Genomic DNA, 27,266 nt, shown 5'->3' on the forward strand with positions numbered 1-27,266 from the left:
CAGTGGCTGAAAAGCGTGTTTGTCCCTCCCCTGGAGTGTAGCTTTTTAAAAATCCTTTAGATTGGCTTACTTGTATCCTTCCACTGCTCAAATTTAGGAAACTATTTTTTTCTTTTTCATTCAGTACTCCAAGAGAGTGTATGTACTTTATAGCTCTATTCCTCTTGCACTCCTTCCTCCCCTCAAAGGGTGTCTGCATTGGTGCGTGGCTGCTGTGTGCCGGCGCAAGGGAGATGGACTGAAATGCGCAGTATGTTGTAGATACGGCGCATTCCTGCTATTTTCTTCTGTTGCACGGCAGCGCATCAGGAAGGCGTGCTGTGCTGCCGTGCGTCGAAGGTTTGTAAATGAGGCCCAGAGTCTATGAAGGGCTCGAATAATCAATGTTTTTTTGTGGTAGATAAAAGTACTCGTTGAAAGTCCCAACAAACTTGCAGTGTTTATATAAATGTTTTCAACATGTGATTTAATCTGTAGGAAAGTGCCTCTTATGACATGGTTAGCCCCCATGTTTTGCCTTGTGTAGGTTGTGATTTAGAATTGAAAGTGCACTGTGTCCCTGCCAACCGGATTCCCAGTAGCAGATCTCTTTCATAAAACCATGATTGACACACCTTAGCCACCCCTGTAAGGCCCTGGTACCTAGGGCAATGGTACTGTAGAGGGCGCACAGGGCCTGCAGCACCAATTGTGGCACCCCAGAGACCGCTCACCAAGACTACGCAAGCTTCCATTGCAGGCCGTGTGTCTTGGTGCAGAGTAAACTGAAAAATCAACATGGCACACAGCCCTGTGTGCCATTCCCACATACACTGCTTGAGCAGACCTCACAGCCGTAAGGCAGGGTGCACTATATCCCATGTGTAGACATATCTGCATGAGCAGATATGACCTTACAATATCAAGACCATTCTTGGATATTGTAAGTGCACAAGGAAGCCATGTAGAGTACATGGGTTGGATACTTGTCATTATGAGTTAGTAGCTCCATGATAGCTTCACTGTACTCTAAGATATTTGGTATCAAACTTCATTTCTTAATAAATCCTCACTGATGCCAGTGATAGATGTATTAATAAATGCACATAGGAGACCCTCTAGATGGTACCCTAAAAGCCTACCAAGCACTAGTGTGGTCTCTAACTAGTATTAGCCATCCTACCACCACTGGACATGTTTCTGATCTAGTGGGGTGAGGGCCAGCACTTGCAAAGGCCAGAAACGAAGCTGGCTCTGGGCGGAGCGCTTACCACCTCACTAGGAAAGGAGGGACTTCCAAGGCGGGAAGCTTCAAAGGCAATGCCACCTTTGAAATGCGACTTAGGCAGCTCCAGCTAGCGGAGGATGCCAACCCCCCTTTCCTGCTCCACATTTGGTGGGAGGACAGGAAGGAAAGTAGGTAAATTATGAGGGTGGTCCCCATTCAGCCAGCACCACCCTTCAGGTGAGGCAGGCGAGTTAGAGCCCACTTTTCATTTCATCTTGGGTTGAGGGGTAATTGGCCAATTGGGATCAGGGTAGTGCCTCTTCCCACAAGGTGTGGTCACTTAAAGGGTGTAGACACCGTAAAGATAGGTAGCCCATCGGCTACTAACAGTCAATCCCTTTAACACCTCTTAATTTAGTATTTAGGCTGCATCCCTGGACTATGAAGTTAGATTCGACGGACACAGAGAAGAAAAGGACAAAGTAGAGCTGCTGACCCAAAGACTGAAGCCCTGCTGCAGGAAATTGGTGCCAAATCCTGCCTGCTGCCTTCAGGACTCAACAACCATGGTCTTGAGGTCCCTCCGACCTTCTCCCTTGAGTGGGACCCCCTTGACTTACCTTTGAGTCCCTTTGTGTAGTGCGTTTTCAAGTGGACCCTTTCTTCATAGCACACCAGCTACCAATGACCTAAGCACCCTGCTCCCGGCCAAATCTGGGACTCTTCCGAGAATCCACAGGTGGAACATTGGGCCTGGCATTGCTACCTACTTAAATTCTAAAGGTGAACCTTGAAATTCAACTGTGTGATTTTATGTGCATTTTTCTCTTTCCTCCTATTGACTTCAACGGTGAGAAATTGTGCTAAAAAGTAATTCACTTTGCAATGCCTGGAAAGTAAGTGGCATTAGTTTCCAGAATCTGAACCTGTAGTTAAAACCCCTCATAGGTAAAACCTCTGCAGAGTGAATATGATATATTTACAACTAGCCTTTGCCATTTTAATATAAGGTGATGCTAGAGGAGGCATCAACTTATGGTGGGTTCCATGGAAATCACAACCACCTCATGCGATTGAAGGGCCTTACATACTTCCATTTCTCCTCACTGGCGAGTGGGACCACAGACCACCTGTCCAAGGGTTAGTGAAGAGGAACCAGGCTGCCTGCTACACTCTCCATAGACATTTTTATTTTGAGCAACAGTAGACTGCTAGACTAAAATAGGTAGGTCTGTGTAACAATGGACTTCTTTTTCCTATCAATCATCATCCTTCGAGGAGAGGATTTACACTAAATCTTGCTTATCCGACGTTGGCTTTACCATCTGGTGGACGCATTGATCACCTCCCTCCATCAGCACTAACTGTTGAGTAACAAGGACCTGCATATGCACTGTTACACTTTGCACAGTTAACAATACGGTGGGCAGGCTATAAATGTATGTAATGTTTGTGGACCAAAGTAGGCGCACCAAGTTCCTGGCTTGCCATTTCCAAAAAAAGCACTTGCACGCAAACGCTGTGGTGTGTGGGGTTTTAGTCTTCTACACAGCTGCTAGCTGAACACTCATTCAGGGGCATATTTATCAAATTTTCATGCAACGAAATGCAGAAAGCCAGCTAGCTGTGTTGTGCTGCGTGGAGGAGAGATGGCATGAATGTGGCGTATTTTTACATTATACAATGCATGCTGCGCAGGCGCAAAATGTGCTGCCTAGCGCCAATGCAAGATCCCTTGCACTATGGTTCTAGGGTGCCTGCATTTTAAACAGAATTGTTTTTGTGCAGGAAGGGACACCTTCCTTCACAAAAACAATCCTCAACAGCATTTTCCTCTTTCTCCGTAAGCTGCAGAATGCAGCACACATAGAAAGAGGATAAAACAAGGAGAAATAAACATATTTCTCCTCATAACACTTCCCTTAGGGAGGCGTAGCATTTTGGCACTTCTCCAGGTCTATCACTAATGGTAAATATGGGAATGCTCCAAATTCCATGGGTGGATATGGGAGAACACCCATGCTCCATCCATGTAACATCTCTCTGGGCAAAGAATTTTTTCACATTTTCATGCAACGCATCAAGCCACTTTGCTGCCGGCACTGCGTGAAAGAGAGGTCACGAATGAGCCAGATTTAACTTTATACAGCATATTCCTGCTCTCTGTCTGTGCTGGCGCACAATGTGCTGCCTAGTGCCAACGCGGGCTCCTTTGCACCATGGTGCAAAGGAGCCCGCGTTTTAGGCAGGTGTGTTTTCGTGCAGGAAGGGACACTTTCCTGCACAAAAAGAATCCCCAGAGGCATTTTCCTTTCTCTATGTGCCCTGCAGAAAGAGGAAAGAAGAAGGAGAAATAATCATATTTCTACTCGTTACACATCCCCTGTGGAGGCGGGGCATTTTGACACATTCCCAGGGCTACCACTAATGGTAAATAAGGGATCGTGCCTAAATCGATTGGTGGATGCGTGGCACATCCCCACTCCACAAATGGAATGCCTACCTGGGGCAGAGTAACGCAAGGTAGCGGCTTTCTCTGTCTTGCTTTACTCCAGATTAACCTAGCCACGCAGGGCCAGCAAGGTGCTCAGCACCCCCTTGCATGGTGCAAGAGCAAGGTAAAACTGTTGATAAATATGTTCCTCAATCTCTTATCATCAGCAGTGATCCTCCATGATATTTGGCCTCACGTCAATTCCGAAACCTCAGCCAAATCCTAATATAAAGAGTACTGAGAGGGTCAGAGATTCTGGTCACGTGTTATAAGTAAAGAACCAACAGCACAGATAGCTCAGCCAAGCCATCTCGCGGATATACCGAATAGGGAGGGGTCTCTGTGCACCACCTTGACCCGACACCCAGCACAAAGGAGCAGCGGAATGTTACCAACTAAGGTTTGAGTCTGCAATGGAAAAATATTACCCTGACCAATCATTGATTGCCTTCATACAAAGACTACTATTCACTGCTCTTCTTCAGGCCGTCAAAATCATCAATAGGACTGGATGCTCCTTGACTAAAATTCACAGAACTGAGAGCTGTGAATTTCTTAAATCAACCCTGCTCTTTGGTTCTCCATTGCTCTACACCCTTGAATACTACAAAGCCACCACTGTGCCCTGGAATACTGAATAGCATCTGTCACAAATTAAATGTCAAATTTAGTGACTAAAAACACAATGAAAAGAGAGAACAATCCACAACGATGCAAATTGATGGAAAACGTTTTAATGAAATCAAGAATCCTTATTCTATGATTCACTGGCTTGTAAAAGGCAGGCGCTATTATCCTCCATTGAAAGCTTGTCTTTGAGGTACATCACATCATTCAATCAGTAACAGTGTCTACCGGCAGCCATGATGGATATCACGTAGTGTTCAGAAGCATGTCAGAAATTATTAATGGAAATGGCTTCTCTTATTTGCATACACATCACTTCATCTATGAAGAGTGAATTCTCCTTCACTTGGATCTCCTCTTCCAAAGACAGCTGATTGCGGATTAGACCTCGAAGCTCCGCCTCTGCGTGTGCCAGCGTCTCTTGCAATCTACACACATATAAAACAATAGTGTTAAATGCTAATAAGGCTCAGGCATGGAGGACGGGACAGGGGCACACGGTTTATGCATATACATTTGCATAGGAGGTAGAAATTATTCTCCACCCGGTGTATCAGTAGCAGCCACTCAGCATCCACTGCTCATTGGTAACCACCCTATGACATACAGACAACCTAATGACATCAAAACCTCTAGGGTTGAGCTTGGGAGGTAGGAAGAACACAGAAAAACAACTAACACCTCTATCCTTTCAAGCAACATGTAAAATGCCAAACATAAAGATTGGGTGTAATGCTCAATAGTTTAAAATATAAAACAGACAGTATTAAGTGCAAGCTTACATCATGGAATAACTTTATTTATTTATTAATTAATTTTAAATCCCTGCAATTCTTCAGTCATTACCCATCTGTCGTTAGCAGAAATGAGTCACTAAAGATCCTGACACACATAATCGTTTATTCAAAGCGTAACTTTTCCTAGCACACTGTTGCAGGTGCCTAACAGCTTTATCTGTGCCTTCTCTTACGATACGCACACTTTAGCAACAGAAACACAATTTGCTTGTGGGCAGATCTGTTAACCACTAAAGCAATGGACGTCAATAGCTTGGATTGTGTAAGTGGAACCTGCCGCTGTGTGGTCCAGAGCAGATTGTTTCCCTTTTGGCTCACCAAAGAAAATAAAGGTTCCCCGTGGTCTCTGCTTACTAGCAAATTACCTATCAATCAGTTTTTTAAGAACCACAAGCCTATCCAGTTGAATGATAGCATTAGTAATGTCCTCAGAGTCAGCTGTTTGGTTGATTGTAGAGAACACCAATTCTCAAGTCTATTTCTTAAAACAGAGCTGGATAACTGCAGTAAAGTAGCACAATATTAGTCTTTGTTTGAGGTCGGAGTAGTTGAGTCACAAGAAAGTTGGGCGTGGCCTTGGGCGACTGACCTACAACTGACCTAGAAAACACAGCCATCTTGTTCCAAGTAAAGTCTGCCTCCTCCAGTGGAGAGGCTCCATGTGATATGTATAACTGATAATCCATCACCTCAAGAAAATAAAGATACTCTAATAATTGTTGATACTTTTACAAAGATCAGGCATTTTATTGCTAAATCAGGAATCCACATCCTAAAACAAATCATTACAGACCAAAACCAAGAATTCACTGACTGTTCATGGAAGGAAATTGTGCACTTTCATCATGTTAAAAAACATTTATCAATCAATATTTTTTTTAATGTTGACACTACTATGCAATGGTTTTCAAAATATTGGAATACACTGTTACAGAATGCAGAGTGAGCATTATACCGTTGCTTGCACATTTGCACATGCACGAAAGCTTGTTCCCTTGGTGAATAGGTTCTCAGATACAACTGCCACCCAGGAGTATTCTGAGCAGGTTAGAACTTTACAAGATTCAGCAATTCGACATCCACAGCAAATCGAAGAATGCATAAAAAACTCCACACTCTCATTATGAGGTAGGGGACTTTGCACAGCTACTCTAAAAAAATATAAAATTATCTGCTACTCGTACCAGATCAACCACAATATCACTTGTTGGTTCTGCTGGGAGTCCAGGTCAGTCAACTGCAGACAATAATTGCTTGTTACTTAAACTAAGGGCCAAGATATGGTTCAGTCCAATGAGTGTGCTAAACAAGGACCATTTACTCTTTCAACCACCCTCCAGTAGGAATGGTTATGTGCCCACCATCCTACTATTGGTTCAAGGCTAATAAGTACACACAATCTCACATAGTTTGAATTCTCTTGTACTTTGCAGCAAGCTAAAGTAATTAGTAGTTTAAAGACTACAGTACAGTCCCCAAGAGCTTAAGCTGTCAAACCAGGTACACGCTTCTTCCATTTATTGATTCATTTTGGTGAGCTTTATTTACAACATTCTACGCACAGTGGGTGGAATGATCTAATTGCCTTATAGCTCTTCTTCCTCTGGCTGTACTGGTTGTTAAAGGCCTGCCTCCTCATTTTGGGCCTCACCTGCGGCGCAGGCCTATAAGTCCGATAGAGGGACTCGAATGACTGGTATAACCCTCAGCAGGCTATAATGCTGTATTGATTTCCATTGTTTCTTTAAGCTCCATTACATAAGTTTTCTAGGAACATTTGACTTACCTTTCAACATTTGTGGTAATCTCCTGCACCTCGCTAATTAGCCGGTACTGTACTGGGTCACGACAGAGTTCCACGTGGGGCCGACAAGTCCTATTTGCTAAACGTGTTTGAGACACCTTGATAGGCCCTTCTTTATCAGTAATGGCTTTTTTCAGGCCATCTATGTTCTTTTCTTGGCTTGTAATCTCATCCATCACCTGAGGAGAAAAAAGACAAGTAAGTGAACCATGCACGAATCCTGATTACGTTTGTGATACTTATTAAGTAATGGGTGAGAATATTATGTGGTGCTATTGGATTTCTGATCTGTAACTTCAGCAGATAGGACAGAAAACACAAAAGGACCCCTCACCTTCACTACAGGACACCCATTAGAAACACAAATCCTCAGATGAAAATAAAGCATGCTTCTGGCTAAGCACATGAAATATCTATGTTATGTAGTCACTACACACACATTAATGCATTGTTGGTGCATCATAAAATAGTAGGCTATCGTCATACATAGTAATCCAAACATTCATTATTCAGTAGTGCATCCAGTAAGCATCAGACAGAGAGCATCCTCGAAATTCACTGATGGGTTACCTAACAATAATACCCCATTGCCAAGAAGAGTACCAAAACCCTTCAATACTGCAGAGTCATCACCAAGACATGCACTGTCATTGCCATCTATTGGTGCAGAGCAAGCACAATAAGCATCTTTACCACCCAAACGTGCACCTAAGTTACCTGACAGCACATCACCTCTAAGGCATCATGCAAGTAGAAGCCCACAGGCCCCCCTCAGCTTAGTGGGCACGCTCCTGTAGTTGCCTGCTTTGCCCTGATCTTGCGGCTATTTCTGCTCCAGCACGTAGAGCTCATCCTTGCACATCCAGCCGTTCTTGCAGGACTTGAGTGAAACATTTGGGCCGGAGGGTGCCAGGTAGTGGCCCTCCCTGTAAAAGAAAACTTCCTTCCCTGCTATATCCTGCTACTGGAGCCTGTGGAAAAAGACTAAATAAAGCCCACCCGATGCTGCTGTTGCAGATACAATGCAGTCATGCAGCCCTAACCCCCGCAGGCACTAGTTCCTTGAAGGACACACCAGGAAACAGGCCTTTCCTTCTACCGCCTGTGAGGCCCTGCTAGGTGACTTAAACCTACACCTAGATGATCTCCAGGATTCAGCAGCCAATAGTCTCCGATCTAACTTACAGGCTATTGATCTGCGCCAAAAAGGCTCTCATCCGACACACACCAAGGGACACCTTCTAGATCACATTTATAGTAATCTAGAGAGTCTTATTGTCGAGATACCCATTCCATTGCCCTGGACTGATAATTTTTTAATACTTTTCACGTGGTCCATAAGTTCCCCCCCCACCTCACAAAATCACAATAAACACTGGGGAAGGAAATGGGCTTCACTCCCGCTTCCTGAATGGGAACGGGCTCTTGCCAAACATCCTCCTCAGAAGGTGACCAATCCCAATGTTGCCACGGTCAACTTTGACAACTGGATTTCCAGTACCCTCGATCAAGTTCTCCCGAGGAGTTCCCTGAAATCCATAACACGATCCAAAGTCGCTCCTTGGTATACCCCCGCCCTTAGAACATTGAAGCAATCCTGCCGCAAACTCGAGAGAGCTTGGAGGCAGGACCGTTCTCAACCTAAGAAGGCAGAGTATAGAGCCGCAATAAAGCTTTATAAAATTGATATAAAATCTGCTCAGGCTCAGTTTTATGAATCAAAGATTAATCTGGCTGCGAACGCCCCTAAAGAAATCTTCAAAATAGTTAAATTTCTTATCTCTCCCTCTCAGGAGCGTCTATCAGCCGATGGCGCACAAATCCGCTGTAACAACCTAGCTACTTTTTTTCGCAGAAGATTCAGGTCATCTATTCCTCTTTCAGTACAGGCAATGATGACACAGAACCCACTACCACAACTGATTCCGACTCTCTTGCCCCCTGTCTGCTGGACAGATTTCCACTTCTTGATTCTATTACACTGGATAAATTAATTTCTAAAATCACCTCGGGATCTCCTAATGATCCTGCCCCCCCGCAGACTCTCATGAAGGTCATTGACTACATTCTTGTTGACAGTCAGTCATAGTGCGTTAAACAGTAAGGACAGCTAGTCGATTGTGTCTGCACTATCACAAGTCCATAAATAGGGTGGCAGAACCGTCAAGTTGTCACTAATGCGACATCTGCAACTATTTACCTTGCGCACACCTTTGTGCAATTTTAGAAATCACAAGTGGTCTCCCGAAGAAGGCGTCTGTTACGCCGAAACGCGCGTAGAGATTCCTTATTTATCCACTTGGTTGTTGTTTTTTATAAATGTATAACCTTATTTGTGCTCATTGCTTTTAATTGTGTTATATGTGTTGAAATTTTATGTATTAATTTGTTTATTGATGCTTATGTACATGTTCTTTTTATTTCAAAAAATAATACTTTTTGTGAAATTTGTTAAATAAATTTGCATTATATGAAATTGTTTTATTAGCTTATTCGTCCTGTACACTGCTTCACTATACACCACAATTGTATTCCAATTATCATTGTGCTTTTGTACCTGATATCTTAGCAGGACCCTGAAGTTGCCTAGGTATTGTTATTTTGATTAAAGCCTTTTTGTTTTGTCACCAGTAGTGGGCCTGCAAGATATTAACAGTCTGCTTTTCTTTGTTGTTCTTGTCGCACCAACACCCAGTCTCCTTCATGGATGTAAGGCAGTGCAGCTTTACTCCGTCGGTCTGCATATTCCTTCATCTTCTCCTTTTTCCTTTTGTCTGTGGCTGCTAATTCTTCGTGCTCAGAGTTTTGATACGGATCCCTAGCTGTGTCTTCCCAAATAGGTATTCTGGTGCGTACAGTGTGACCCAACATTAAGGTTGCCGGACATTTGCCTTTAGTAGTATGCGGTGTGGTTCGATAAGCGCGTAATACTTCATTTAGTGCCACTTGCACATCACACTTTGAAAGCTCAGCCTGCTGGATGGTCTTCTTTAGAGTGGCCATAAATCTTTCCACCATTCAATTGGCCTGGGGCCACAAAGGAGTGATCTTCCGGTGTCTGAAATTGAGGTGGTTGGCAAATTCAGCGAAATCTTGTCCATTGAATGGGGCGCCATTGTCTGTTTTCACTACCTTCGGTATGCCCCATGCTGCGAAAACCTCATCAAGTATCGGTATTGTGATGGCAGCTTTGGTTGACGTTGTGAGGTGCGCAATTGGAAAACAAGAGTATTCGTCCATTATGACCAGGACATACTTGCCGGATTGTAGCGGTCCAAAGAAGTCCACTGCGACATGATGCCAGACGCCATCCGGCATTTCAGACATTTGAAGCGGAGCAGTGGGATCTTCTCGACTTACTAGCTGACAGTGTGGGCAGTCTTTCAGTGTAAGTTCCACCATCTGATCCAGCATAGGGAACCAGACCCGTTCCCGCAATGCTCTTTTCGTGGCTACAGTGCCTCTATGCCCTATGTGCGCTAGATTGACGACTCCTTGGCGCAACTGTTTCGGGATTATGATCCTTTTGTCCTTTAGTATGAGACCCTCCGAGGTGATGGACAGCTCATCCTTTACATGTCTCAAAAGAGGGCAGTTCCTGATTGTCAATCTGCTCACTCTGCGCCGATTCGTCCAAATGCCTCCAAGCTGCTCCTCAAGAAAATAGGCCTCTCCTTCTACACCCCTTCAGAGATGCCAGGACATGCTCTCCCAGAAACCAGGTCTGTCCTCCCACCACCATCTGGGGAATGAGGCCCTGCTCCCCCAGAAAACAGGCCACTCCTCCCACTGCCATCTGGACCACGAGGCTCTGCTCCTATTAGCTTTCTATGCAAAACACACCAACACCAGGATTGTCGGTGACGACATGCAAACACGCGGCATGACTTGAATTCAGTGCTTGAAATGGAATGGTAGAAGTGCAGGTACCCTGTAATTGCCTGTTTCCGAGAAGAGCCGGTACTTTCCATTTAAATGTATCACGTCACTCTTGAGAAGTGCAGGTACTCTCCCTTTCAAAATAAAAAAGTCCTGGTACTTAGTACCGGATAGTACCAGCCCATTTAAAGCACAGCCTGAACTCTTGACAGCACTGTGCTTCTGCTGCAGTTAGATGTTATCAGTATAAAGTAAGGACTTCTGCACTTACAGTTTAAAAGGAATTAGTCATCATGCAATCACAATCTCACGGAGTACAATATGTATACTGCATTATCCCACAGTGAGGGCGATACAATGTTGTGCAGACACATTGGGTGGGTTTCGTTTTAACTGATGAGAAACCACACACAATATATTACATGTTAAATAACATAGGCACTGAGCAGTTCTGTCCTCCTTGAGATTGTTATTTACTGATGCTTTGCATCTTTGCGAGCCTTGACAAAGTCCTGCAGTGGACAGACATGTTGGTTGCATCTTGTTTGAATACTCAAGATAGAATAATTACAAATTACTTTGGATCGACTTAGTGGAGACTTGAGTGCACTTTGAATTGTACTTTGTCTATGTGTTGTAGATACCCACAGTCAATAAGAGACAGAGGGTATGACCAAGTGTAGACTCAACATTTTTATTGGCTTTGGGGATCCTTACAATAGCAAGCACAAACGGTGAACAATGTTACCTGTTTTTCTTCATACATAGGTGCCACTCCATAGTGCGACTACCGGGCCGAAAGGAGGGCCAGAGGTCTACTGGGGCAGGATAGAGGATGGGTAAATCAAAATACAGAGCCTTCCCATGACATTACATTACATTGTATCATTACCCATTTTATTTTAAATCTGCTATGGTGCACAGCAACACATGGATAGACTTTGTATATGGAAGCATACATTTGTTGTCACAGTCTAAACAGAACTGTGTATATATATATATATATATGTTAATCACTGTCACATTCTAATGTGTATATATATATATATATATATATACATATATATATATAATTCTAATGTATATATATATATATATATATATATATATATATATATATATATATATATATACATATATATACATTAGAATGTGACAGTGATTAACAAATTCCCAATTTAAGCACTTCTTGACTATGCTTAGATTCACCAGGAGAGCAGTTTTAAATGTAAAACATTACTTTTAAAAGCACAACCTTGCAGTTGTGAACAGATAACAAAAGGAAAAGATCCAAGGCATTTACATCTAGGGGCTAACAACAAGTTATTTACAGTTTCACAGGAAGTGACTTCTCCCACAACGATTTCAGAAAACTGAGCCTTCACTTCATTACAACCCCTGCCATTGTCTCCACCTTCTTAAATCAGCTAAGTCAATCTATAGTGTAGTGCGAGCAAACCAATACTTGAAATACATTCTTCACTGCAAAACCCATTAAAACGAAGTTGTGTGCTATTCATCAACCAGTGTGAATGGCATAAAAACAGGTATTATACAGTGAGCACATAACAATATGTACATTTAAATTGTGTGCACAAAATTGTGTGATGTCTGGAAAATAGTATGTTGTTTAGACAAACACATATTGTGGTTACATGTAAATATGTTACTTATTGGAGCCATACAATGATGCATGCCCACCTGTACTTTATACATGCAAATCGGTATTGTTACACATGAGAACCCGAACATCATGCTTAAAAACTAGCATGTAATGCTTTCCAACCAATATACACCACAACCAATATATTACACAGGAAATCAGTATAGTAACAAAGTGAACCAATATGTATTGCATAGGAACAATGTAGCCATACAAGTGTACAAGGACATTATGAAACAAATAGGTTGCATATTTCAGCCAATATGTTACATACACAAACCAGTACATTACAAGAGTGAACCAATATAGAATATACATGAACCAGTACAATAAACATTGGCACCCATGTACCATCACATGAGCCAAAATATTATACCAACACCATCAATAAAGCCGCCAAAAGAAGCAGAACGCTGTTCAAGACAATCATGCATTGGATCCACCCCCTTTTGGGCCCGTCTATTACTATTTCCACCAAAAAGTGCAATGCCATCAATCTCTTCTTCCATGAAAAAATACTGAACATCGGACAGCACATCAACACCACCAAGCCTGCTTCAGATCTTACACCCACTCACTTCCCGTAGAACTCCACAATAGTCAGCCTTTAAAGCCCTATACCCCCCAATCTTACTGACATATTCAACTCTCTCAAAGCTACTTCTTAGGAAGATGATGTCTTTCAGCAAAGCTTTGTCTGGAGAAGCTCTTTTACTCCTGCTTACCATTGTCAAAACCTCCCTTACTCAAAGGATCTTCCCAGAAGCTGGAAAGACAGGCCAGATCCTGTCACTCCTAAACAAAAGTACACTAGTCCCTGATGATCTCACCAACTACAGGCCAAGACTCACATACCGTTCATAAACAAGATAATTGAAAAAGCTGGCTATGTTAAACTGCAAGACCATATCAGTGGTAAGCTTCTCCTGCATGATTACCAGTCTACCACTCTGCTTCAAATCATAGTGCAGTATGGAAACTGCTACTTTACACAACATAGATGATGCCCTCTTGACCACAAATGAAGATGACCCATGCCTTCTGATATACTTAGACATCTGAACTGCCTTGACACAGTCAACTGTCCCACCCACATTTGCATCCTGTAGTCTCAAATGAGATCCACCAGCACAATTCTTCTATGGTTCCCGTCCTACCTTTCCAACCCACACCAGTTTCCTCACTCTGGCACATCAAGTTCACCAAAGAGTCCTATCTCCTGTGGTCACCCAGGGCTCCTTGCCACCACTTGTATTCCTCAGCCTATACATGGACCTGTTAAGAGCTCTACTCATAGAAAACAGCATCAAGATTCACAAATATGTTGATGATACAAAACTCTACTTCAAAGTCTCCTATGCTTTAGGCATCCAACACCTCAATTACTGCTTGTTCTGAACCTAAAAGAGAGCCTCACTTGTATACCATTCACTTAAATGTTTTCACAAAATAACCAAAAACAAATATTTAATTGATCATAACAGTATCTTTCAATCATCATATTAGTAATTCATTTTTTCTTTCTGACAAAAGTACTGCTGCATACCCAGAAAACGTCCAATTGATTAGAAACAAAACATTGATGAACGTAACTGAAGTTTGTGACGAAAAAACAACTTTCACATAGAGTATTGTTTTCCAAACTGTGGATCCCAAGTCCATTTTTGGTGGGTTGTAAAAGCTCAAGCAATAAATAAAGATGCCTTTAAATTCTGTAATTATTTTGTCACGTTTGCTGCGCTTCAATGACAAAGGTCAATTGTCAGGCTATGCTTTCTTACAAAATGCTGCTTATGTTTTTTAACATGGAGATTGGTGTTTACAAACTCTTTTCACTTTGCAGTCAGAGAAGAAAATTAAGTGACTATTTTGCTGGGGTTCAGAGATTGTGAAAGGGAAAGACTGTAGGATGTCATTTTTGTAACATACAACTAAATGTAAATATTTGTAAATGAACTGTAAACATTTCACAGTTCAAAAAGCAAAATTGAAGCACATTTTTTTTTGTAATTCTAAAGCGAGTCAGAAGGAAAGATTTTCATATGACCAGAACAAATAAGAAAAAAACACTTGGTGCAAATGATAAATATTCACTGAAAACCGATTTCCACACGTTATCTTTTGTATGCAATATAGTTGTACATAGTTTTAGCAGTATAACTGTATGATAAGGAGCTCTACCCTGAAGCTCCCGAATCAGGGATTTCCAAATCGGTAAATATCCCACTGTTTACCCAGCCATCCACCCCCTAGCCACAAACATTCACACCCAACTCGCCGGCCTCGCCACTCTGCTACAGAATGAAGCCCACCAAGCCAAACGGGAAAAGACTCCTCCACCCTCAGATGCACCGAATCAGGGCTGCACCGCCAAAGGACACACTTCGCCTCAGCTGGACAAATTTCCCTTGGGGTGGACTTGTCTCTCCTCATCGCCGCTCTCTCATCATCGTGGGCGCTGAAGGGCCGCATTGTCGTGACCTACCAGGGTCCCCCTCTGATACGGCTGCCAGTGCGGGTATTTGCGCTGGCTCACCACGTCGCACTGCACTCCAGTCATGAATCCGCTTCATTGTATGGGTCCATGCAGGAGCTCTAGGTATCGATCTGGACCCTGCCACCCCACAGCCACCGGCAACACTAATCCACTGGTGGGACTGCAGAGCCAACGTTAGCCTTCATGCCACCTCGAAGAGCCCTTCAATCATGTATCGCCTCGATTGGGGTTGCTATTGCCGACCTCATTTTGCTTCCGCTGTAGGAAGCCTCCCAGTCCTGAGCTGCCACCGCTGTAGGAAGCCTCCCGGCTCCTGAACAGCCTCCGGAGCTCCAACTACAGAACCGCGCCCCCCACCACATACTCTGGCTGACCTGACCTAGGAAATCCTGGAATATTCACCTGCTCGAGGGGAGAGAGTGTCACCCTTTGGGTGCCAAGGTGCCAACCTAAGTGTATGAAACCTAAATGTTCGCAGAGTGTAAAGTAAAGAGGGTAACCAATCAACTGCAGAGAATGTCTAATGTAAAGTCAAAAGTACAGTAATAAGTTAGATAAGGAGGAGAGAAAAAGTTTACAAGATTAAGAAGTGTATTCCCTAATTTGCCTTGTAAATGTGATACTGAAACAGCAAATGAGCCCAAGAAATAAGTAACTGACAACAAGGGAAAATATAAAGCTTTTTCTACTTTTATAAAAATTAAGGTGTAGTGTCATTTTTGGGATGGATGTGCACTGAGTTACTGAATGGGCGGAACGCAAACTTCACACAAATGCCCTGAGATGAGCCTTACTGCTTAGTGTCAAGCTACCCTAGGTGACTTGGTGACCCCTGGTCCACCACCTTTTATTTGTGTTTTTGTTTGTAAAATATAAATAAAAGGCCTTGTCATTTACAATAGCAATAGCTCAAACTTGCGGGCCATGCCCTCACCATCTTGTTACGCTGCTCTCCCTGTTCTTTCTCTGGCTCTCCCAATCTACCCTGGCCAATGCTGCCCCCTACTAACCCCTTTCTCATCATAATCCATGTCCTATATCCCTTAAATATGTATCCACTTCAGAGCTTCGTTGGGGTCATGCCATCACCATTTCGTTACGCTGCTCTCCCTGTTCTTTCTCCGGCCCTCCCAATCTGCCCCCCATACCCCCCTCACAACCCCCCTATCTCCTTATACTTCTGCCACTTGCTCATTCACTAGCCCCGGCGCTGTGAATTGCACCAAAAAGAAAGGTGCGCTCAAATACAGTGTGTCACCATTTCAGATTGAGTTTTTCAGCCTGTCTTGAGTTCACATTAGGTTGATCTGCAGTGCCCCAAGAGACCAGCAGGAATGCCCCCCCACCCCACCATCCAAAGGTCTGCTAGTTCACTAAGCATGTGATCTGATGGCTACATTATCTTAAAAGCGCATGCCCCCCGCGGTGCAGCTTCCCATCTGTTTCCGCCCCTTAAGGGTTCACTGATGATAGCTGCTGTTGCATCCCAAGGGGTCAAACCCTGCAAGGGCCAACTAACCCTTTTAGCCTTCAAAAGTCGACATACGGAGTACTAAGACACTGGGTAGTAATAACAGCTGTTAACCACACTGCTTAGAAGCTACAAAGGAATTCAACGCTACACAGAATAACTACACATAATATTAGCATATTACGACGGGACTGAAAGAGCACCGTCCTAATCCCCACTCCCCCCTCCCACAGAATATATTATGTGATCCTAGACAAATCACTTTATTTTCTGCACCTCGTTCCTGTATCTGGCAAAACTGTTAGCGCTTAGATATTGCAAAATGCCGACACTGGGCGCTACACATTAATTGCACATTCACTAAAAGGAGACCGGGGACATTTGACCGTTTCGGAAAACTGGCTCCACTTTGCTGTAAAACAAAACAGACTCTACTTGCTATCAGCAGCCATTATCAGGGTTGTAATAACTATGCGGTAATGCGGCGTTTTCTGCATCATTATTGATTTGCCTCACCTACAACATAATTAGGGCTCCCGGTTTTATGGTATTTATTTTTTTGCCATTTCCGTCTATATTTATCTGTATTTATTTTTTGGGCATTTTTTCTGTATTTATCCACATTTATATTTTGCCACATGCAAAAGACGACGCTATAGCTAGTATTTTTTCCACATTTATGTCAATTGAAAATACAGCGAACATAAAATACCTCTCTACGCTTGAAGTTGAGGGCATTGAGTAAACTTAGTGTTGCACTACTTCTACAATATACAAGAAATTCATTGCATGCCCCTCTCTTGCTCTGGATTCGAGTAAGTCCAGGCCCCCACCCTGTGTAAACAGCTCCTGGCACCCCTATCCCCCCCCCCCCCCCCCCCGACAAGGGCCTGGTGGCAGCAGGCAAAATGGGCCGGTGTCAGCTTCTCAAGGCCCGTGCTTTGTTCAGTGTTTATTGTATTGTATTATAATTGCATTTATATAGCGCTTACTACCCCTGACTAGGCGTCAAAGCGCTTTTTTGGCGAGTAGCACGCTACTCCAGCACCCATAGAGGATTAGTGTTGAATTTGTATTGTGAAACATGCAAGTACATTTTAAGTGGTGGATAGGTTAGTCAGTTATTTGGATTTGGAATGATAGCAGAAGGATAGAGGAGGAAAAAGGGTTTGTATTAATATAGCGCTTGTTACCCCTGTGACTGTTTTTCCTGTGTTGCCAGCATTAACCTCAGGAGGTATGTAAAAATGTCTGTCCCTTTTGTTCAGGTTATGGTTTCCCTGAACCCACTGAGTTTCTGCTCAAATCTACATGCCCACATTCCCTTTTAAAGACACCTGAAGAGATTCCTGAACATCGTACTCTATTCGCTTGAATGTCTCCTTACGATTCTGAATGCACTGTGTCTACTCTACCCAAATTCACACCGTTGCTAGCATTTCCACGCTGGATCAGTTTGAAGCTGCTCTACTTGTCCTTGCCATTTGGATTCATGTAAACGATTCTCTGATTCTACTTTACAATACGGCTTACGGTTTGCATGCGTCTCCTTGCGTGTGCGCTTCCTTGCTTGGATGCCAGTGTGTGAAACGCTTCCCCATACATACACCGAAATGTATTCACTAATTAACACTGGCCTGCATATCAGACCCAAAACACTGCAGAGAAAACCACATAAAAAATTGACACTGCCTATAGCATATATTGCTTCCCATCTCACAACCTCTACACATAACACCTACATTATTAATGTCACCAAGAGCATCAAACACACTGCACGTACTCCTACCAAACGCCTCGAAAACCACCCACACAGTACTGCCCACTGTTCTCAGTAGTTAGGCTGTTCGTCAAAGAAACCCCACACACCTCCTTCCCTACACCGTAACCTATCATTTCAACTCTTCAAAAAACACTGCATACTTTTTTTTTGTTGAAAATATTTTTATTTCGAAAACAGAGAAGGCACAGGTCTTTGTCGCCTCTCAGAGAGACCGAGGGCTGAAGAGGAATTACATGTAATGTTCAGAGTAAAACACAGCCCTATGGGCCCACATCCCGGGGGCTGGGCGGCGTAAAGTCAGTGCATGTCTCAAGGAATCACAGCCGTTCTTGAACATTATGTATACATCACTGTATCCGTTAATTCTTATATTTGATTACCCCCCTCTCATGTCTAAAACACTGCATACTTAAACCCTTAGGACCAACACTGACAAAGCGCCCAGTCTTTCACAATAACCCTACATGACATCCGGGTTATCGCAACGCAATCTGTTACAAAAAGCATGTGTCATGTACAGCTGCAAACCCAATCCCACACAGCCCCTCTCAGCACACCACCTTCGTATGGAGCTCGGTGGCGCTATTAGAACATTAATGAGAGGAGAAATTGTTAGTTGAGAAACAGTTTTATATAGCGCGAACTCGACCTGAAAGTGTTGAAGTGCTTGGTTACCCTCGCACAGGCTGTGGACAGCCCATTGTCATTCTGACTGCAGATGATTATCACATTTAGAATGACAATGGGCTGTCTGCATTTAACATAATGTGCACTGCAAGTGTGCAAGTGAGTGTCTTTGAGGCGAGTGACTCACTTGACGCCTGTAGATTGTAGCAGAGGAGCTTAACGAGCGCCGCCCGAGGTGTGCTTCCCCCCTGCTGATTAGCACTTGCCAGAAGGTGACCTCATCCATGCACAGTTTTACTCGTATTTTTCCGCTTCTAAACATAAATACAGACAATGGAAAATAGTTTTCCGTCTGTATTTATGTGTATATATCCGTAAAAACGGAAAACCGGGAGCCCTAACCTAAACATAATTCACATCCTGCTGTACTATTAGCAGTTTCGACAAACATAGTTTCTAGCTCAACCGATTCAAAAGTTACTGGAACCCAAGATGCCACTTCAAAGGGTCACTGGTCACCTCTTAGTAGCTGTTTAGCAAAACTATGAGCCGAATGTATAGCAATGAGCTGAAACTTCTGGTTGTTACAAAGACAACAAATGCTATATAATGTGCCTTTTCTTCAAGAATGGCGACTGGATTTATGCGGCAAATCCACTATATCAATGGCCCCGGGCTAGAAATCCGAAACACATATCACAAACGATACTGTTAAAAAAAAATCCTCCTAGAATGCGTCTATCACGAATCACTCCTACAGACTACGGTGCATTGACACGAAAGCGCAGAGGCGGACAAACACTTATCCCGCTCCCAGGCTGCTGCCACATAAACACTAGGACACCTGCTCCAGTCCTGTGATCCTTGCAAGGTCTTCCAGCGTCCTCGCTCCTTGAACACGCACAATTGTTTGCTTGCTCAAAGTTTGATAGAAACTTTAATCTACTGTTTAAATATCTCATTGCAAAAATAGACTTCGGCACACCACACCTGGCTCGTCAATATTCAAAACAATAAAATATTGATGAGAGGAAATCGTAAATGTGCCTATTTTTCCTTGTCAATGCCTTAAATTTTTTGGAGGATAATGATCGGTTGCAGTCAGGGCGTCCAAGCCTCTTCTGGTGTCCACTGTCCTAGACATTTCCCTGATTGGAGTTGTCACATTTTGGCAAGATAACAATAATGTGTGTCCTCGTGCGTCCTCGTTCTGCAGCAACACAACTAATTGGGCAAACGGGCATTATTCGTGAGGGCACTCCTTTAAAATTACCGCAGTGACGTGACGCTGTTAATTTTGTGAACCCTGCCGTGTACGTTATTACGCGGGATGCCCCATGTGTTGCGGGTGCTTATTTCGCGAACCCTCCCGTGTGTTACGAATAAGTCTGCTTGAGTTCTCACCAGCCCAACTCCCGTAACCAGAGGACTGACCCCCTTCTGGCAGCAGCGGCTTGGAGTTCCCCTTTGATCTGGTGCCTCCTGCTGATTGGCCCGCGCCATAGGAACAGGCAGCTTTTTGTCATTTAACTATGCAAGGGCATTTGCAAGCCATTGTGGGATCACAAACAGCTTCTGCGTACATTATGTAGTTGAATCATTCTGAAGACAAAGTCCACCAATACCATACTACACAAACTGAACGCAGGATTTACCCCACCTCACCCTAAAATAAACAAAAACTCTCCATGTACGAGAGCAGAGCTCCGAAGGTTTAGTGCGAGCGATTCAAAGCCAACCCATCTTAAAACCGTACTCTCACCAGCAAATGTAAATGTAAATGTGTTTGTATTTATATAGCGCACTTCTACCCAGAGGTCTCGTAGCGCTGTATTCATACCGCTGTGGAACCCATCCTGGCTTTCCTGTGAAATGTCCACTCCTGGGCACCCCTAAGGTGAAGCCAGGCATCCAAGCGCTGCTGGGGCCGTTGTGGAGGTTAAACAAGCTATTGCCCAGAGTCACAGAGTGGGACCCATGATTAGACTAGGCACCGAGGCGAGAATTATCAGGTCCGGGGAAATTGAGTCCAAGAGCCGCCGAGGCAGGAATTGAACCCTGGTCCCGGGCCAGACCTCTGCATCAGGGTCTGCCGCTCTAACCATTGAGCCACGCTTCTCCAAATTGCAATTAAATCCTCTTGTTCTGTTTAGTAGAGTGAACGTTAACGATGCCACCCAGATCCGCCACTGGTAGCAAACAAGCTCGGCCAAAGTGGACCGCGCGGTGAACAACCTTTACAACGAAATTATTACAACGCACTACCATTACAACGCGGTCATTACAACGCAAACCATTACAACGCATTGCGCTGGGGGGCGCTCTAGGATAGGGAATAAGTTTAATTTACTATCCAACACCTTCCCTAGTGTCCACAGGGACTGGTGTTGGAATAGTAAATTAAACTTTTCACTATCCAGCACCCCAAAGCGCTATGCGTTGTAATGGATTGCGATGTAAAAACCGCGTTGTAAAGGCAGGCGTTGTAATAGCCTGCGTTGTAACGTCATACATCCGGACCGCGCTTGTGTAATTAAGTAAATATACAAGCGTGGCCGAAGCGGACCGCGTATGTGCAATTAAGTAAGTAAACAAGCGCGGCCGAAGCGACCGCGCTTGTGCAATTGAAGCTGACCGTGATTAAAATGAAAAAGAATGAGTGCTACCAGACTTTTCAAGGAGACCGTGTCACTCTGCCCGTACACGATCCGGTCCGGGTGGGCATGGCCAAAAGTGGGCAGGGTGGCAACCAGAAGGTACTAAAAAGCCTCCAGTACAATCATCACACTCTGTTCAGCATAATCAATGATGCACAATGACGCACACCAATAGAAATTACTGGTGGAGACGAAACACCACTTCTGAAACCGTATTGATTCCAAGAAGCCCTTGCAGAGCGAGCAGAGCATGCGCGCTGCAACGCCAGGTGAGACCTAAAAAAGTAGTTCAGTGGGCTGAACACATTACCATAGGCCTACAAAACAGCAAGTTTGGATTTTAAATCTAACAAGCTATTCAAAATGGCCCTTTCTGCTGAGTCCCCCCAAACGTTCTGCCTTCCTCTTCCCCTTTTTGCTGAATTCATCTTTGTTGGCTTTAGGACTCTGGGCTCTTTACCACTGCTAACCAATGCTAAAATACATGTGCTCTCTCCCTAAAACATGGTAATATTGGTAAATCCACAATTGGCATATTTAATTTACATATAAGTTCCTAGTAAAGTGCACTACATGTGCCCAGGCCTTGTAAATTAAATGCTACCAGTAGCACTAATTGTGCCACCTACATTAGTAGCCTTTTAAAGCATGTCTCTGTCTTGCCATTTTAGAGCCTGTGTGTGCAGTTTAAACTGTCAGTTCGACTTGGTAGGTTAACCCACTTGCGAGGCCCAAACCTTCCTTTTTACAACACATAAGTCACCCATAAGGTATGCTCTAGACGGCCCCAAGGGCACGGCACAGTGTTTTTAAAAGGTTGGCTGTGTACTTTTAAGTGTTACATGTCCAGGTAGTGAAAAACAATTACATTCGTTTTTCAGTACTGAAAGGCCTACCTTGCCCATAGGTTAACATTGTGATCACCTCATTCCATCTTATAAGTGTAATTTCCAATTGGGACTAGGAAGAAATTCATGGTGAAGTCGGATTTTAAATTGTAAGTCTGAAGATGCTACTTTTAGAAAGTTGCTACGCAAACGAATGATGGATGGAATGCAGTCAAGAGATCTGGGTTAAATCCATCCATGAGCATGAACAAAAACGATGTATTTAGGCCTAGATCTCTGTACTGGGGTGAATGTATGACATTGTTCTGCATTCTGTCTAGAAAGTTGGCATTTTCCTACTTTAAACATTCTATGCCTCTACCTGTCTCTGAATACACTCTTGGGGTGGGTGACAGCTAGGTTTTGTCCTATCCCTCTAGGCAGTCACACACAAAGGGAGCTGAGGTGTGTCATTCACATCCTAATGGCCCATCCCTAGGCTGATGGGCCTTCCTGAGTTAGATGGGAGGGAGGAGCTGCCACTTGCACCTGGATAGGGCTTTGCTTGTGCCCACACAAAGAGCTGCATTGTCCTGTGTATTGATTCTGAAGCCAGGGTGGAAAGGGCAGGGACCTTGTGGACTTCAAAAACCTTTCTTTGAAGTCTCCCCCCACTTCAAAGACACAACTGGGTACAAGTACTGGACACTGACACCACCAACTCAGTACACTCTGGACCTGAGGACACTCTTCCAGGAAGAAGAACCGCTGTGCTGTAGAAAGGACTGTCACTCAGCTGGACTCCTTCCCTTCTGTGCTTACCCTGCTGCCCCTTGGCTGGTGGTGAGAAGGACAGGAGCTGAATCTGTACATCCCCAATACAAAGTGACTCAAAGGGCTTGCTGGCTTGCCTCCTGTTCAACCCTGCTACAGCCTCCGGACCTGTGAGTCCTGCCCTGCCAAGTAGTGTCTGTGCTTTCTGGGTTACTAACAGTCCCATAAAAGGGGTCAGGGACACAGGGTAATTCAAACCCAATACTGTTCTTTAGAACAGCATACACAAGTACTGTACTAAAAGAAGACACTAAGGGGCATATTACCAACAAGTAGCGATAATTATCGCTAAATAGGCTTAGCGACAATTTTTTTATCGCTGCCTATCGCTGGATATGTTAGCGGAGAAAACATGCTATTAGCAACGTTTTTCTCCATTGTGCTAAAATATCCAGCAATAGCGGCGAAATGTGTGAATATCGCTGAGAATACTTGCCTTGCTAATAGGCGATAGCGACGTTACCGACTGCTTTCAGTCGCTAACAGGTTGGGTACGCCCACTTTGCATTGCATTAGCGATAAATATAGCTGATATGCAAAGCGGGCCCCAAACCGCTCGCTATCGCCTAAAAGCTGTCGCTAACATCAGTTAGCGACAGCTTTCTAATAGAGCGATAGAATTATCGGCCGCTAAACCGGCGATAATTGCCTATCGCCACCCTTGGTAATATGCCCTAAATGTTTTACACTATATAAGTCATAAAGTATGTATTTCAACAGTCTCATCCTGTTGCTTAGTACATGAGAAATAACCACATAGAATATAATTAAAACAGCAGTAGTGCATGTCGCTAATAGCAAGAATAATATGAACATTTCTAACATGATTGAAATGTTCCTAGCAGACTAACACCTTAAAGACTACTTCTGTGCGTTACTGAAAGCATGGAGTAGCTAACTTGCCTTTACAGTTTCATGGGATTTAGTGTACTGCAATATATGTTTCAAGGGTTGTGTGGGGCTACAACAACCTAGACTTTCATACTGAAGATCTGATGCACTGACCTAAGTAAGAAAGTTAAACCTTGTAGAACTAGGCCATAGACCTAGTTTTTGCAATACTCTATGCAGTGATAGTTTCATGAACAAGCTCAATATTAGAGAACACAAAAATACCACCTAATGATTTTCCTACATTTATGTAGTTACCTTCGCGAGGTGAGCTTCCAGTTTGCGCTTTGCATCCTTGGTCTCCATCACCCGGTTCATCAGAGCAATGTTCACTGTCTCGCACTGTTTGCGCATGTCATTAGCCGTTGCTGATAAAATGCTGTCTGTGAGCGTCCGCAGAGAGGCTGCATTATTCCTTTGCTTTTCAGCCTTTAAAATATTTTCATTGGAATAATCTTCCCATTCAGCTGGACTTACAGAGCTAGAATTAAGCAATACAGCAATACCATTAATAGGAAGGGACATTATCTTTGCATACATAGCTGAGGTTTAATAGGATATGCCTTCATAAGCCAATACAATCTAAATTGTCGCCACCACCAACAGGAATGTACTTTCAACAACACCTAGTGAAATATGTGTGTATACGTAATCTGAAACAATTCTCAAAAACAATTTTAAGTATTTAAAATACTTTGTGGATGGATGAATGAAGTACAGTGATATTGTGGTTTAAATGGGACAAGCATTCATAAGTAGTGCAAAGATTGCAGTACCAATCCACACCGGATACCTCAAGTATGGAAAAAGGGAGTCAGGCTTTCCTATAACTTATCTTATTTATTTATTTTATATGGGTCATTTTGTAAGTGTGGAACAAGCCAGAGCCAGAGGCATGTGAAAGTTTTACCCCATAGAAAATGGGTAAAATGATCCTAAAAATGGATCCCATTTGGAACAATCATTTACAGCAGTAATTCTTAACCTTTTGACTTCCGTGGACCCCCACGTAATCATTACGGGAACCCAGGGACCCCACTGAAACATTACTGGATTATGGGGACCCCTATTTATTCATTACTGGAATCTGGGTATCCCGACCTAAGTATTTTCGATGATTTGAAGCACAAAACATTCCAGCAACAAAAATACAGAAACAAGCATTCATTAAGCAAATACACAAATTATAAAATATTTTATTTAATTCACAAATAAATATAAAACAAAGTCAAAATTGTAATTGCAAGGGGAAGGTTGGAGCATTTCTAAATTCAATTGAGGCCACTCATTGTCCATACTAAATTATGTTTGATGCGCTTGAACTGCTCCAACAAATAAATTCGAGGATACTAATTTAACTTTTAGCTTCAAATTTCAAATTCCTTCACATTTACAGACATTTCTAGTTTTACACTTAGAATTATTTTATTTATATACACTTTATCAATCTTTTAATATTATTTAATTTTCAAAGCAATCGCGGATCCCCTGAGTTGACTTTGCGAACACCCAAGAGTCCCCGGACCTCAAGTTAAGAGCCACAGATTTACAGAGTTAATTTTATTTACCACAGCATCTTGTATTATAGATTCTTGCTTCACATTTCTAACTTGTCAGATTTATAATTATCACACTGTTAGATAAATTCAAAAACTGTATTTTTAAATATTGTAAATCAAGATTGTCATCTCTAATTTGAAAACAATGATTCAGATTTAATATGACTATAATTTTGATGACTACAGTGGGTCTGACAACGATGGGGGACAGCTTTTCAGCTGGCGAATTAAAAATGGCGACTGTCGTAGTGGAGGAGGAATAGTCTGGGATAGTTTTATTCCCACTTCTCCTTGAATGGCCCTAGTGCCCTTAGTAAAAATGATTGACTTCTTACTGAAATTTGAACTTTGTGACTTTGTATTGGGGTTAGAACTCTTCCTACTTGGTGTACAATATTGTTCCCCTGCCTTGGGTTCCCACCAGTGGATATCTGGTGACGTGACTTTTGATTTTGAGTTCTTGGGTCACACTAATCTACAACTGGCCCAGCCTTTCCACGAGACGGAGGTGAGGTTGTTTTCCCAGACAGTCCGAATATATGCAGATATACTAAAGCTGGAGGGAGGAGACCTATACAGTGAAGTTAAGGGAGTGGAGATACGGCTCCTTTAAGAACTCGATTAGGCCTTTTACTTCACAAAGAGGTATGATTAATTTTCATGAACACTGCCATTTGGTAGATAGTGGGAGTGAGGTGGGACTGCAGTCTCTGTTGTGCAAGGTGAGGGGATCCTTTAGGTGAGGCTCAGCCTTCTATATTTCCCGGATTATACTTTCAGGTGGCTGATAACAGCTAGGTGCAGAAACCTCACACCTCTCTTCAATGTATGTTTGTATATAAATGTGGTCATAAATTATTTTTCATAAATTGTGCCCTTTTATTCTCCTCTCCTCTGTGTTTCATCTGAAGCATATTGTTATTTCCTAGTAGTATATTCTTTGAATGAATTCAACATAACAGCCGTCTTGCAGCACATCGATGAAGCTGCCACCTCTCAGAGGTGATTTCTATGCCATAATCATGGCTGGTTGCTGGAGATAACTCTAGTTCCTGCAGGCAGTGACCTCCCACAGTTCTATGAGAGATAAAAAGGACATGCCATGTATTTTTGTCTCCACGTCTGGACATTTATTCATTGTACAGACATGATTTACTTCTTTGCTTCCAGTCTGGAGGAGGTGAGAGGGGTGGGCTGTACAAGCCAGGGCCATCAACAAAGATGTGTTTTCTGAAAAAACCTGCCAGATGACAGGAAGCTGTAGCTGCCACCCAAGGCAAGCCTAAGGCTGGATACAAAGGTGTGCAGGCTGAGGTCAGCGATTAAAGATTTGGATTTTTGTGGAATAGTTTAGTATAATTTGCCCATTTGTGCATGAAAATAATGACTTGCAAGGGTGCTCATTTTTGTATAACCATTACTTTCTGCTTTTGTGTGTAAATTGGGTTACAACTACTTGATTACATGGTGCTCGTAGCTGACTGACTGGCAGGCAAGGAGCTGGGCAGATGACAGACAGTCTTAGTAGCTGTGCACCTAATGTCCAACTTGCAGCCTTTTTGTCCAAATTGTAGCCTTTTTTCAAGAGTCCTGTGTTATACATCCCAACTACCACACTTGATCGAATTGTGTGATCATGAACAAGTAAT

The 27,266-nt window shown here is 43.2% G+C and overlaps 1 protein-coding gene across 1 annotated transcript in view; it reads right to left on the reverse strand.

Annotated features, from left to right (window-relative positions):
* Positions 1–4,415: 4,415 nt before the first annotated feature.
* The window catches only part of TEKT1 (tektin 1), a 112,664-nt gene continuing 89,813 nt past the window's right edge, over positions 4,416–27,266 (reverse strand). The window contains exons 6-8 of the mRNA XM_078683538.1: positions 24,317–24,539; positions 6,912–7,108; positions 4,416–4,756 (exon numbers count right to left, since the gene is read on the reverse strand). Of these exons, the coding sequence (XP_078539664.1) occupies positions 4,597–4,756; positions 6,912–7,108; positions 24,317–24,539 (580 nt within the window). The 3' untranslated portion in view covers positions 4,416–4,596. The remainder of the gene's footprint in view (positions 4,757–6,911; positions 7,109–24,316; positions 24,540–27,266) is intronic.

Source organism: Lissotriton helveticus, chromosome 3_1 (genome assembly GCF_964261635.1).
Source record: "Lissotriton helveticus chromosome 3_1, aLisHel1.1, whole genome shotgun sequence".
Classification (NCBI taxonomy): domain Eukaryota; kingdom Metazoa; phylum Chordata; class Amphibia; order Caudata; family Salamandridae; genus Lissotriton; species Lissotriton helveticus.